A 15,824-nucleotide genomic window follows, 5' to 3' on the forward strand; every position below is an offset into this window, starting at 1 on the left:
CATGAGTTCAAATTCCACTGAAGGCATGGATGACTGTCTTTATTCTATGTTTGTGTTAGGTAGAGGTTTTGCGATTGGCTGATCCCCCGTCCAGTGGGTCATGCTGACTGTCTAACGTTTAGAAACTGAAGTGAAACGAACATTTCATGGATGCCCTGCGCTGCAAGTGGGTGTAACAGGATTAGATGATGAAGAAACACATAAATTCCTTATATCAAAATCCGAACTTGTGAAGGAATGATTAGTATTGTTCATTTCTATGTGGAACGTATCGGTTTCGGGCCGTGGCTGTAATGTCTCCAGGAAAATGTGGGATGCTACGTCAAAATACGCCACGCCTAGTTCCGTTCATAATCGTCTCAATGGTACGTACGTATATTATCAGTGTGGCTAAGAAAGTTTGATAAATAAACCAAGAAATGGTCAACAGATAAAGAACTTCACATCAAAGCAATGATTGAGTGTTGTTTTTTTTTCGAAATCCTACTAGTCAATTGACTTTATATATATTATAAATTAGCATATACATCTTGAAACTGCAGTGGTAAAGTGTTGAAAATAAAATTAGTCAAATGTACCTAACGCCAGCTATATCCAAAATTTTATAAATTAAGAATATGCCCTAAGCGTTGTAGCTACCTAGAAAAATAATGTTTTCGTCAAAGCTGTACATTTTAATAGCGACCAGGATTACATCTTACATTGTTGCCAAGTTTTGCTCCCATTCATAATTGTGTATTTATTAACAAACATAAACCTATAATACAGAAACCCGTGTGGAGGCGACGAAAAGGGAAGTCTCAAACCTGAGACAGTAAAATATGGTCGCGAGTCTCAAGGGACTCGGACCCGAGAAAGACTACGTTGGCGAGGGCCAGCAGCATATAAAAAAAGATGGACCCTTCATCTCGTTAGAGAGGTCGCCCCATAGAAATAAGACCGTAACTGTTAAAGAGTAATAAATATCTGGTCATGAGCCCCATATGAGGCTCGGAACCAAGACCGACCGACCGACCGACCGACCGACCGACCGACCGACCGACCGACCGTCGCAATGTGACTTGGACTATAACATCGACAGAATATCAATCATTTTAAACGTAAGCATTTCAGAGGTCCAGCAAAATTTCTAGGGAATCATAGCTCAGTTTTGTTCTCTTACACTTCGAATGTATATTTATATATGGGCCATAAACCAGTGAATGCGCAATTCTGCGAAAACTTGCATCGCATGAAACAATTTTGCAACGTTCTTGCTTAAATGTATGGAAGATTTCTGTTGACGTCTATTTTCGCCTTTCCATCGGAGCGACAGTGTGTATACATAAGAAGTATCTGAAGAGACGAGGCCAGCATCCAAGCGCATTGTTAAACACAGTTTGACAAGACCCGGTCTGACATCCACAAGCCGAAACGGATGAGACTGGTTTTACAGAAGCCATGCAAAAGCTCACCTTCAATATATTGCTATTTCCAGCTCAAATTTACTGTTATGAGATGTAAATGACAATTTTAAGCACGTACTACATGCATGGTATTACTATCCTCCATTTCAGTTTCCATAATAACTTTTAACAGATTCATAATTTCTTGTTTTGCAAATTTCCAAAATAAAATCTTGCACTAAACGGTTTCAGTTGTGAAAAATGTCGTCTTCTGGGATATGGAGCCTTGTAAATATTTTGTTAACTGACGTTTCGGTGGTGGAACATATCGCGGCCATCTTCAGGAAATCCGCGAGCGATGAGCCAGCGTAAGCTGGTGTATGTAAACGCAGTTAAGTTCCTCCAAAACGTCGGTTAACAAAATATCTACACGGCGCCACATCCCAGAAGATGACATTCTTCATAGTCACCTTCGTGAAAACATCAAACCTTACGCGGTTTCAGTGGTGTTCCCACCTAAGGAGTTCGCCTTGTGGTGAACTTGATACTCTCATGTATTAGAGGTCTGCGTGTCTTATAAAACAGGTTCTGGATTTGACGTTCGAATTTATTGGACCTTTTACAACTTGTTACAACATCTTAAAAAATCACTGACTTCGACTGGACACACAGCTTCTGACCACACTACAATATTAATCCACCGCTCCTCCAACTGAACTGTCAGTTCAAAGTCAAAATCAAAGTCATATTGCGACTGATGGTCGCTCAGTCAGTCTTGGTGTCGAACCCCATCTGGGGATGACCAGATATTTATTACTGTTTGACAGTTTCAGTCTTGTTGTTGTGGGGCGCCCTCTCTGACGAGAGGACGGGTTTGTCTTTTGTTAGAATCATTGTCTGCAGTATAAGTCATTTGTCATAATGTAAAGATATTTACATTTTACATGCTAAACATGTTACTAAATGTATATAAAATATATACGAGGCCTCTGTCGTTCCAGGCTCAGTACAACAGATTTCTGGTTATATAACCTCGGGTCAGACCACATAGAAAATCGACCCATTGCCTAGCAACGTGACTATGCGTCACAATACTTATGATGGAAGGGATTTAAAGGATAAAAGATTCTTGGTGACTTGTAGAGCTGTCTCACTCTCGCTTAACCTCATCAGCAAGCAGGAACTGTAATGGAGTGCGCAACTTATTGTCAAGTAAGCAAGCCCAGAAGAGACAGCCGTAGATCAAAATAGAAGTACGTTTTCGTTTTCTTCCAGTTAATTTGAAATTTACACTTTCGTCGTCGGATTACATGGCCAAATGCAATGCTGTAATATTTCACTGTTTAAGTGCACGTAGACGCATTGGTGTCCCATTAGTTTAATTCAGCTTTTTTTCCGTTACAAATTGAATTCAATAATGACAGATAACATGGTAGGACATTAAAGACAGAGGCACAGAGTAGCTGCCCATGTCGAAATGAAGTGATGTCCACTGTACCGAGACGGTAACAAGATTTCCGAGACCTCTGACCGCATTTAACGTAGAAATGAACGTGTAGAAGGGAACTGGCGAACGAAACACACACTCAGGAATAACCTAACCACTTATTATGAGAAAGGAATGTGAGAGGAAAGTGACACAATATTGCAAGAAACCAAGCAAACTGAGGAGAAAGCTATAAGAAGGAGAAAAGGGGAAGAATAGGAGGACGAGAAGCAAAAACAAATTAAAAGTTTAAAAAAATAGGAGAATAGGAAGACGCACGACAAACAAACGACCATGCTATAAAAACAAAAATTCCTTCTCCAGTCCGAACTTCTGGCCGTTCACTATCAGAAACAAGGATGTCACATGCTGATAGTCAGAGAGGCCATTCCTCTTGGCAAAGAAACTCCAACAGTTCTGCGAAACTTTTTTATCACAGAAAAGAGATCTCTTTTATGATCTACTGGCTTCTTTCTTCTGTACTGACAGAAGTATATTTCAGCGTCTTTATCAATTGTGGTCAACTATCAGCACGGCATGGCGCGTCGTCAGGTTGTGGGTGGAAGACACGGCCTCCAGTTATGCAGGGTAGCTGCGAATATATTAAGTAATTGCGGATAGTCGATAAGGGGTAGTACTCCAGCTTGGTGGTTGGGTGTGGGTTTAACATCTCACCGTAATAAAAAACTTGTTACGAAATGTCATGAAGGGCCTCAAACTTGGGCGGCTTCTCTGCACAAACGACCTAAACTAAGGAAAATGGACATGAGATTTAGTACGTGGAACGTCAGAAGTTTGTATAGGGCAGGTTCGCTCAGGGCAGTGGCAGAAGAAATCTAAAAAAATAAGTTGGATTTAGCGGGAGTACAGGAGGTCAGATGGGATGGAGGTGGCATCGCACCAGCAGGAGACTATACATTTTTCTATGGAAAGGGGAATGAAAGTCATGAATAAGGTACAGGTTTTTTCGTACATAAGAGAATCGTATCAGCAGTTAAGAGCGTAGAGTTCGTTAGTGATAGGATATCATATATAATACTAAAAGGTCGCTGGTGTGATATCATTGTTATGAATGTTCACGCCCCAACAGGAGATAAAATTGATGACATGAAGGACAGGTTCTATGAAGAACTGAAACATGTATTTGATAAATTCCCGAAGTACCCTACGAAAATTTTGTTAGGAGATCTCAATGCCAAAGTAGGGAGGGAAGACATTTTCAAACCAACGACTGAGAATGAGAGTTTGCATGAAATTAGTAATGATAATGGAGTTAGAGTAGTAAACTTTGCCACATCCAAAAATCTTGTCAAAAGTTCGATGTTCCCACATCGTAGCATTTATAATTTATTTTGTAATCTCCCGATGGAAGGACACAGAATGAAGTCGACCATATTTTAATAGGCAGAAGACGGCATACGGGTGCATTAAATATAGCACTGTTCAGAGGAGCAACTGTGATTCTGACGAGTATCTTGTGGTGGCAACAGTTAGGGAAAGACTGGCAGCGAGTAAACAAACACAGCACAGATTTCATATGGAGAGGTACAATCTCAAGAAAATAAACGAAATAGAGCGTCAAGAACAGTATCATGATGAAACATCAAAGAGCTTCGAAGCTCTGGAAAACTTAGACACCCAGGTGTGTATTAATAAAGCTTGGGAAACTATTAGAGAGAGATCCTAAGTATTTATGAATTTAAAAAGCATAAACATGGTTCGACGAACGATATTCAGAAACATCAGATGACAGCAAATGAGCCTAATTGCAGGAGTTAAAGAATCCAAACGAAATAAATGGGGATAAGACGTATGAGCAGGGGGTCCTTTTTTCGATTCTCGACGCAAAGACCCTCTAACCTGCATGAGTTCTCTCATTGCAACTTTCAGCTGCTTGGGAAGTGACCAACATTAGGCTACTGTTGGTTCGGTTAACGGACCCTACTACATTCGTGCTAACTCATTATTAAAAAATGTTCAGATCTCGTTTTTAAAGAAATAAGAAAGTATGAAGCAGAAGTTCAACACATCAAAAGTATATAAAGAAAAATTAACAATTCCCACATATCTTAACATAAGGGGAAGATCAGTCAGTCAGTCAGTCAGTCAGTCAGTCAAATCACTTCTGGCCAATTGTTCCCAGTTTTAAATAAGTAACCAGTCAATAAATCATTCCCTTACATTCATAGCTTAGCCGGATAGTCGCGTGATTACCGCTGGGGCGACCTGAATTCGATCCAAGGTCGTGTAATGTGGGATTTGTGGTGGACAAACTGGCACTGTGGCAGGTTTCCTCCGAGTACTTCGGTTTGTCCTGCCAACCTCCATTCCATTCATTCATCTGTCATCCGGGACAGGTGCAATAGAGCCATTAGTGGTCGACGTACCGAGTTGGCTCAGCCTCACCGCACCTCATGAAATTAAGAAAACAAATGAACTTATGCTGTAGTTGATATTTCATGACATTGCCGCACAGAAAATAAATATTCAACGCAGCTCCTCGTTAGGTTCCGCACTATGCCTACGCCTATCCGTTTAGACTATTTGCCCTTCACCAAAGACTGAGAAGTTGCCGCTTCACTACGGCGAAATTACATACTCATAGTAAAAGGGGAATGGAATGTTTTGTTAACACAAGGACGTGAGTGGTATTTATCTTTTTATTGCTAGTGAGGTAGGACTAAGTCCCTTGTACTGCGGCCACTTCTGGCCTATTGTACCAGCCCCTGATGATAGGTGAGGGTGATTGTGGAGCAATTGGTGGAATGAAGATTGGCAGGGGAAACCGAAGTACTCGGAGAAATCCTGCCCACGCGCCACTTTGTCCACCACAAATCCCACTTGACCAGACCCGGGATCGAACCCGGGCCGCCGCGGTGGAAAGCCAGCGACTAACCGCTTGAGCTATGGCGCGGCCGACGTGAGTGGTAAGTCAGGGGACGGTGCATAAAGCTCAGAATTACAGGGTTTCTGGACCGATATCCTAAAGAACACAGCGTTTACGGAAACTGAATTTTTCTCCAGCCTCAGGTGGAAAGCCCATACCTACTTACCGATCTAAAGAGTACGTTTACTCCGTATCAGAGTAAACTCCAGCAGTTCTATGGTCTTCCTAAAAACCACAAACCGAACATTACTTTGAGATATAGTGCGTACCGTTTGGCTCCCTGTGTTACCGCCCTACCCCACACGGGTAACCACAAACCTTCGTGAAGAATTCAAGCCAGTCCTTACTGTTGTTGAAATCTGCAAACAATCCATGTCGAGATACGCTCCTCGGTCATTTCACTGTGTTAACGATGGCAAAAATAACGATCCACAACGGCCACACTTTGGTGGAGAGGTTAATCTTGCAAGTCGGAAACATTATTGAATTGTCGGGAAGTTTGCGAACAGTATTTTTTTTTACTGCTAGTGGGGTGGGACTAAGTCCCTTGTACTGCGGCCACTTCTGGCCTATTGTACCAGCCCCAGATGATTGGTGAGGGTGATTGTGGAGCAACTGGTGGAATGAAGATTGGCAGGGGAAACTACACTACTTGGAGAAAAACTATTCCGGTGCCGCTTTGTCCAACACAAATCCCACATTAACTACTGACCTAGGATCGAACCCGGGTCGCCTTCGTGGGAAACCAGCGACTAACCTCCCGATCTGTGGCAAGGCCTAGAACACTTTGTGAAATTGGCTCTTGAAGTGCAATAGAACCTGTCACTGTGTCCGGTATTTACATGGCATATTCTTCGTCTGTCCTCATGATCCAGATAGGTTATGTAATATACTCATCCACGTCAACAGTCTAAGACCATCCATCAAATTTACTACGAAAATAGAATCAGACGGTGGTAATTATTTTCTGGATGTTATTTATGCTCATCAGGAAAGGGACAACAACGGCCGATAAAGTTTATGGAAAACCCGCCCACGCTGGCCTACGCATCAACTTCAAATCTTCTCATCCTCCACAAGACCTGTTTAGTGCAACTGGGAATCTGAGATGTTAACTTCAACTCGCTGGTTGTCCCATTGTTTCATCTACTCAGTTATTAATTCCAAGCGTAGTCCTGTTGGTCCAGTGTATATCCCATACATGAAAGGAATTTTTTTTCATCAGTAATCTGTCATACGACAGGTCCACAGTCTCTTCCAAAACAGTTCCTCCACTTAATGCGATCTAGAGCTTTCTCCTTCAAATTAAAATATCCTCTTCTGTCCCCAAGGTCATCCAGCATCTTCTTACGTCTTTTTCCTCGTCTTCTGGTCGCATACATGGTATCTCTGTTTTTGGAAAGAGACTATCCAGGAAAAGTGATAATGTGGTAGTTTTTCCATTTGCTTTCCACATCGCAGTACAGCAGCCGTTCAAACCACTCTGGTCACGCCTGTTGCTGTACGAACTTGAACCATCTCGAGCATCATTTGCTCTGTGCTTCAAGTCGCTGCTGATGACGCTGCTTCCGGCATCAGTTTTTGGTTTTTGGTGTCTCTCTTCGTCTGATGCCTACCCTTTGACCTGTTCAGCAAGGGAGGCTACGCTACCGCTGGTATAGCTCTCAGGGTCCTTGGCACGAAGATAAGGTGGAGACACCAACGAGGGGGAAAGGAATTTTAGGTACGTTAAAAAGTATAAGGAGCGGTTAGTCGCTGGCTTCCCACCGCGATGGCCCCGGTTCGATCCCGGGTCTGGTCAAGTGGGATTTGTGGTGGACAAAGTGGCGCTGGGGCTGGTTTTCTCCGAGTACTTCGGTTTCCCCTGCCAATCTTCATTCCACCAAATTCTACATCATCACAATCACTTGGGGCAGGTATAATAGGCCAATCAGTGGCCGCCGTGCCGAGTGGACCCAGCTCGACTCCACCCCCCACTAAACGAATAAGAAACTGTTACATTAGGACCATCTTCAAAGCTAAAGACACACTTAGGAGTTCCTTCATGAGAACCGAACCGGGAAGAGATCAGCAACAGACGGTGAATTACGCCCATAGAATTTCCTGTTAATGTGGCAGAAGCTAGCTTGTCAAAACGGGCAGACCGCCAGCCGTGCGGCTTCTCGAACGTAAGCACAATCTCAAACAGGGTCTTACAGAAAAAAATTAAACTTGACTCAACATGCCTATGAAAAGTGTCACAGAGTATATTTGGATGAAGCCAGGGTTTTGGAAACTGGAAGTAACAGCAGGCGTGTGAAATCGGACAACACGGCGTGTTTATTCAACACAATCAGCCAGTCTAGTGTGCTGTTTCTCCCACTGGATCCTCCTTATGAGGAATGGAGTTAGCAATTCATAGGGAAGTTTGGTACGATCTGACAAACTCTTCGTAAGTTTCTATATGATTTCCGTTTCCGGGTTCAATTTGCAGAGAAGGCCGCAGCATTAGACACGTACTGTACATACGGCCTCCGTGTCTGTACTTGGCTGCTACTTTTATTTCACGCCTTTATTTTTCACGTGCTGTATGAACCCAACAACAGATCTGGTAGTCGCTTTACATGAACACTGTCAAGTTACAACTTCACGATACATTTCCGGGCAATATGTTATGCGCAGCAAAACTTATCGCCACGAACACTCTATCAGATATATAGAAGAATGACATGTTTACCAGATCATTTTGTGGGAGTTGCAAATGCAGAGGTGCTCAGTTCAGGACACGTTGAAAATAGATGGTGCCCAGACACGAGATGCGGGTGATAGTTCGTGGCCAAAGTGCCGATTTTCTGGCAGACACTCTTCAGTACTATATATGTCCGTCTGTGTCTTTAAGTTATTCGTTTCAGGCACCCACTAGCCATGTTAACTAAACTTGCCGCATTCGAAAAATTGGCCAATTGGAATCCTTGATTTTTTCATAAATAGAATATACAATTTTTCCTATAAAATTATTGACAACGGTACAATTTTTCAAGACACGACTACGCATTACAAAAGAAATAATTCGATACTTGTGTCTAAAGAGCATTCTGTAATTAAATTAATTCAAAATTGGATTTGCATATGTGTGTCACACGTGTACATTGTGAGAGGCGCGGGTCGCTCCTTCTGCAGAAATTTTTGTTCCTTAAAGACAAATGGAACTATCACCTGATTATGAAGCATACGAGACCACATTAATTGCATCTTACAGTACCATGACGATTAACTTCTGACCATAAACGTAAACACAGCAACTGGCACTTCTGCCAACGTGAAATTACAATGCCTTCAATCCAAATCATTCTTAAATCCCACACGTTCATTTCTCCGTTAACAATGGGAACTGTACCTGTGTTTGTATGACATTTTTGGCTGGCAGTGACGTCACGTACGAAGCTGCAGTAAGTTGAGAATATTCCTGTATATGCCACTTTTTTTAAATTCGCTTAGTGGGGGGTGGAGTCCAGCTGCGTTCACTCGGCACGACGGCCACTGATTGGCCTATTGTACCTGCCCCGGGTGATTATGATGCAGAATTTGGTGGAATAAAGATTGGCAGGGGAAAAGGAAGTATAGTCGGAGAAAACCCGTCCCAGTCCCACCTGACCAGACCCGGGATCGAACACGGGCTGCCGCGGTAGGAAGCCAGCGACTAACCGCTTGAGCTATGGCGCGGCCTATATGCCACATTATTTCATGGAAAACGCTTATGAGACATTCCGATTTTCCGTTACTTGTCATTAACTAAAATGAATGGCGAAAGTGAAAGATGGTCAGACACAACAGAAAATCGGACGGCTTATCTCGTAGTGGACAGAAAGTACGTAACCGCATTAGACTTTTCTGCAATTGAAGTAGAGTTTATACGAGCTGGGGTTAGGATTTCTACAGTTGCCAAAGATCCGCTGACCACAAAATTTAAAATAACCGTACAGACTATACAACTTGCTTTTAACCACGCTAACAGCAAAACAGTCCTATCGCTTCCATAATCACAGAGCTCCTGATGCGGGGATATTTCTACAAGTGCAAAGAAAACTGCGGATGTTTTACTGTGTATGAATGTTCCTTATGTAGTGTTGGAGAAGGATGGAGAAAATCAGTTGGACCAATTATGTGAGAAATGAAGAAGTGTTAATTAGAGTCAGTGAGCAGAGGAATATCCTACACGAAATAAGAAAACGGAAGGCTAATTGGATTGGTCACGTTTTACGCAGAAACTTCCTTCTAAAAGAAGTTATCGAAGGAAAGATAGATGGGCGGATAGAAGTGACAAGAAGACAAGGAAGAAGACGTAAGAAGATGCTGGATGACCTTGGGGACAGAAGAGGATACTGTCATTTGAAGGAGAAAGCTCTAGATCGCATTAAGTGGAGGAATTGTTTTGGAAGAGACTGCGGACCTGTCGTCTGACAGATTACTGATGATGATGATGATGATGATGTTCGTTCAAAATTACAGACGAAGCGTGAAATAGCACAAAGATAAAATTCCTATTCAAGTACCAACGACTCTGTATATGAACAGTGAATTTCGGAAATAAAAATTATTTGCTCTTGACACGCAATCATCACTTCACCGAATTATTGAATGCTTCTGTCTCCTATGATTTAACGTCTTACAGTACGATGTAAAATAACAGACGTTTCAGAGAAGCTACCGTCTCGGAAACGTAGGCTGACTTTCACTAGGCTACACGGTGTCACATCCAGAAAGCACGACTCTCACCGCTGTGAGACTTATCTCTTGTTACTGTTATACGGAACATATATTTTTACCCTTTTGCGCTACAGCCCCAGTTTGGGCCTTGGGCTACCTGCATGAAACTCTCCGTTTCACTTAGATCTTAGACATTCGGTAGGACCCCTTTGGAGGGTGATCAGCTCGTCGCAAGGCCTCTACGTGTACACAAACACAGGAAAACGCGCGCACACACATCCTTGCCCTGAGTGGGATTCGAATCCACGATCCCAGCTTAGCGAAGACAGTGAATATCTTAGGCCGCTCTGTTACCGTGACCGGATACGGAACACAGAGCCATCTATAAGGAGACATTACTAACTTTATGCATTACTACAAGAAATCGTCCCCTATAGCTGTTATGATACAGACAACTTGGAAAGTATTGAATGAGATCAGAATGTATATGACGCTTACAATTCAGCACAAATAAATTAAGTTCCCCAACACTATATTGTTACTACCGAACACGGCGGTCTAGTGGACAGCACTTCATCCTCGAATTTTGGAGATACCAGCTTCAAATTTCGGTCTGAAGATTAGACACTGCCACGTGTATGCATGACTAAAGACGGGGTTCCGAATGATAATTGGATTTATTGCCGTAACAACAATTAATTACAACACTGTTACTCACTTTCACACTAAACAAAGCACTCTACGCTACTCTCTTCAGTCTATCTGCACTAGTCTTCACGGATTTATAACACAGGAACTATAAAAGTCTCCCTAAATCACATACTCCCAATACCACTGCACTACAGCACACATAAAGTCTTCAAATCACATGTTAAATTTTTACAGGCTGTCTTCTTGTACACATCTGAACACCTCGAGCCTACTGCTTGCTTGTTTCCTTACGTGCATCTGCCGCTGCTACTACTCATATTTGCTCTGAACCCTACGCGGAACGGACATGAATCACAGGAAACACATATCACGTGATCGCTATCCAGCCAGTCTATCGGCGCAAGTTGCACGGACATACAACAAACACATATTACGTGACCGCTATCTATTATGTGACGTCACCGCGGACACGGAAAACATAGCTTCCTCTATTATTGCGTGTTGGACCGTTACAATATATTGGGCTCTTCGCGGTTTCATTCAGTCTGTTCGGACAAATTATGGAACAGCGGCACTCCAAATTTAGTCACAGACCCTCCCCCCCCTCATTTCCAATTCATCGTCATAACATTCGATGCTACAAAACCGGAGCTACTGAAAATGTCGTAAAATAAATAACAAATAAATATATAAACATTAATTTCTTTTTATTTCACGAAACGCAGTGTACATGAAACCAAACCTACTCGTCTCTTAAGATGTGAAACATTACTATGTAGGTCAATGTGATGCTTCTGAACCTTAAATGGAAAGCCTTACATTTAAATACCCTCAAAGCGAAAGAAGTGCCCACTTAAACATCAAACAGATTTTCTCTTTTAGCCGTGATTCCTGATGAGCATGAAGCGCAGAATTCTCAGGTGCTCTAAAAAGATAAAATCTGCAATATACTAATAAAGCGGCCCGCTGCATTGGGCGGCCAAACTTGCATCTCTTCTTACCTTTATCGTCTTGTTCTGTAATCTGAGGCCGTTCAGGGTGTTGATAGCTTTCTCTGCGTCCTCTGGTCGGTGGTAATTCACGAACCCGTACCCCAGGCTTTGACCTGAAAGCACGCAACAAATTCCAGTATTTGTATTATATTCGACTTACTTACTCACGGAGCTGAGCCCTTCTTGAGAAGCCGCCAATTCTGCAGCTACTCAAGAATTTCCCCGCATTTTAAGGGACCTGCAGGTTCATTACCGTGTTCACAAGAGCCCACCACTGGTCCCTACCCTGAGCCAGACCAATCCAATCCATGCCATATCTCTAAGATCAATCTTCATATTGTGCACACATCTACGCCTTGGTCTTCCCAGTGGTCTCTTTCCTTCTGGCTTTCCCACCAATTATATGCATTCCTCTTTCCGCCATTCGTGCTACGTGCCCTGCCCACCTCATCCTCCTTGACTTAATCATTCTAATTACATTTGAAGAAGAGTACAATAAAGCTCATCATTATGTAGTTTTCTCAAACCTCGTGTCACTTCATCCCTCTTCGGTCGAAATATTCTCAACACCCTGTTCTCAAACACCCTCAGTCTATGTAAGTTTTGAGGTTTTCACGGCGATGACAATGAAGAGAGTCGTCTTCTGGGTTTAGGCACCGTGTATTCTTCGTGTTGGCCGACGTTTCGGAGGAACGTAGCGCCTCCATCTTCAGAGCAGTTGAATGGCTTGGAATGCGGAGAGCAGTAGCTGTGGTGATAGGATGTGGAAGGTGGAAGAATACACGGTGCCTAAACCCAGAAGACGACTCTCTTCACCGTCAGTCTATGTTCCTCCCTTAATGTCAGATAGTTCTATTCGAGAAAACGAATAATACAAAGTAATCGGTGCTCAAGTGTCAATTATCGGTAAAAATAAAGTCTTTGTTGATAAAATGTTATGCTCATTTTGTCAACCAACTAAATTACGTTCGCTGCCAAAGATTACTTAGTGCGTGACAAAATTGGGCAGGATCTATACGAGAAACGAGAAAACACCAAAGAAAACTGAACAAAATGATAAATTTTCTATTAAGAATTCCGCAGGAGTAGCTTGTTAATACAAAACCGGAGCACATAATCGACTACACAACTCAATAACAAATTAATCTCTGAAAACTTACTTAATATCATATCGATTCGTTGTAAATAATGAAATACCTCTACTGCCAATATCATCACTGCACCAAAGATTCTTCTGAAAGTCTACGGAGTAATATGTATCGGAGAATTCAACTAATATACATAAGTAATATATAGAACTTTACGAATGCACTAATAAACTTAATTTAATAGAGACATGCTTAATATTTCGAATAATTTACAAATATTTTTGGTGTCTCTTCCAGTCCATTCAGAGCCCTGACCTCTTATTCCGTTCCGTAATAATTTTTACAGACGGTAGGACTCCTTGGACGGGGCATCAGCCCGTCGCAAAGCCTCTACCTACACACAGGGCAACACACGCGCTAAATAAACGAATACATTAAACATCCATGACTTGAGTGGGATTCGAACCCATCATCTCGGCTTTCGAGCAAGCGGAGATAGTCCGCTCGGTTACCGTGACCATCAAGGTACGTACAAATTGGTGGGTGTCATTCGTGTGGTGAAATGTTCGGCAAATGCAAACCTGTATAGAGAAACCGTGACAATCAGTACAAAGCAGTGTTCTATGAATGTGGTGTACTGCGTAGGGAAAAAGATCCGCGGGGGTTGGTCACAGCATCTGTTAAAACTAAAACACACGTCTCGGGGCCAAGCAAATTTAAATATGGCCGTATACATATATGCGCGCGCGCACGCACGCACATATATATATATATACTGTCATGTATTTAATGATTATACACGGGGTTTCTGATTAGTAACGAAGACTTAAAATTCACAACTGCCAGTCGTTAATTCGTGCACTTTCCAATTCACTATCATAAGCATTAAATCTTCTCAGTTTGCCGTTGTTAGTTTATGGCTCATAAGAATGTAAATTCCTAAACTCCTGTCCTCGCTGGCTGACGACTGTCTCGTATCTAACCCATTCCTTCAGTTCACATTCTCGACTGGCTGAAGGGACAAAGCCAAATTTACATTACGACTGATGCGCAGTGGGCCAGTCAGTCGCTGTTATTGCGTGGTTGTTACGGCGGAAATTTGTTTATCGTGTCGTTTCCTAGCAATTGACGTTTCTTCTGAGTCTTTTCTTCCCGGCTTTCATCCGTCATGTCACAATAGTTGAGGAATACAGTAAGAAATTTCAAACAAAATGGTGTGGTTAGCATTCTGAGTAGCGTAAGTTACAAACGGCTTTTATACACACAGAGAAGCGTAGTGGGGCTGAACTTCCGAAGCTGCACGTTGACTGCTCAGTGTTTCGAAAATTCTTAGTAATTGGTAGTAACAATAAGTTTTATTCATTATTTATGAACTACTGCAGAAGGTCTGTATCAAATTACATATGTATTACTATAAGTTAGAGTTATGCACAAAGCAACTTAATGTACGGCCTTTGTTTGGTGATGAACCAGCTGGTCAATAAAGAAACTGTCTTATAGAACCCCAGGGTTCATCACTGTTTTAAGAGAAGCTCAAAATCGGACGTTGTAATAATCCAGTTGAATCATATTTACATTTTCACACAATGTTTTAGGACAAATTTTAATATATTTTTCCTATTTATTCCTAGGTATCTTAAAAGATCTCCTTCCTTGAGATCTTCGGAAAAAATTTTGTATTCATTTCTTATTTTTTTATTTCGGGTTCTCAAATAAATGAGATTTATTTATACCGCCACCTGAACCACTTCTGAATCTCAGACTTCAATAAGAGTAAGGCCGTGTGTCTCTGTAACTTCCAGTCCATATGAATCATCTAACAGCCGCTGAATTCAATAATTAATGTATTCACTAAATCCCCTTCGGACAGCATTTTCCCCTCTTCTGAAACAAAGAGGGGTTGCACGGCATATTTTACAGTCGTCCCCTTCGTGAACCACAGACAAGGCCTAAGGGGAAAGAATGCTGAGAAAGGGGGGCGACAGCCACACAATTTGAAGGAGTTTCTAGCTGTCAGTTGGAAAGCAGCTTTAAAAACTGTACATCAGTATCTACCACGCATCCCAGCAATACGTAGTCAGTTGCATATATGCGTTACTATAGCTAAAACTCTTGCTTTTTGAGCATTTACAATACTGTATAACAAGGACCATTACAAAAGAAAACAAACTCAGTGGTTTTAGCCCGCAAGCGAACTATACCGACCGAGCGACCGCCGCTTGTCGGCGAAGTTAGTGCCAAATTTAGCGGATAGAGGGTGTCGCGTGATCAGCGCAACGAAACCCCACGGCCGTTAATTTCGGTTTTCTAGACAAGGGCCATTACTTCCTATAAATTATATATTATGTAGTAATGAGTTAAAATACTGGTATTTAAAAGAAAATGCACTGACCTATTACACGATTCTGAATATTAATAAAGATATGCTCTATGCATTGGACAGCCGCTGGAGCATTGCCTCATTAACTAAATAACTCCACGGACTGTGGTTATCTTTGAGAAGCCGCAAGTCGCTCAGCTGCTCAAGAATTTCCCAATAATTTTTTGGTAACGGAAGGTCCACTACGTGTTCACAAGAGATCTCCACTGGTCTCTATCTTCAGCCAGATGAATCTATCTATACCACCCCATCACATTTCCCGAGATCCA

At 42.2% G+C, this 15,824-nt stretch overlaps 1 protein-coding gene across 13 annotated transcripts in view; it reads right to left on the reverse strand.

Moving 5' to 3' along the window:
- LOC111869779 (ELAV-like protein 1) overlaps positions 1-15,824 on the reverse strand; it is a 265,911-nt gene that overhangs the window by 72,665 nt on the left and 177,422 nt on the right. For all 13 annotated transcript variants that reach the window (XM_023861564.2, XM_023861571.2, XM_033753627.1 and 10 more), the window contains one exon: positions 12,097-12,200. In XM_023861564.2, the coding sequence (XP_023717332.1) occupies positions 12,097-12,200 (104 nt within the window). The remainder of the gene's footprint in view (positions 1-12,096; positions 12,201-15,824) is intronic.

Source organism: Cryptotermes secundus, unplaced genomic scaffold, assembly GCF_002891405.2.
Source record: "Cryptotermes secundus unplaced genomic scaffold, Csec_1.0 scaffold958, whole genome shotgun sequence".
Lineage (NCBI taxonomy): Eukaryota > Metazoa > Arthropoda > Insecta > Blattodea > Kalotermitidae > Cryptotermes > Cryptotermes secundus.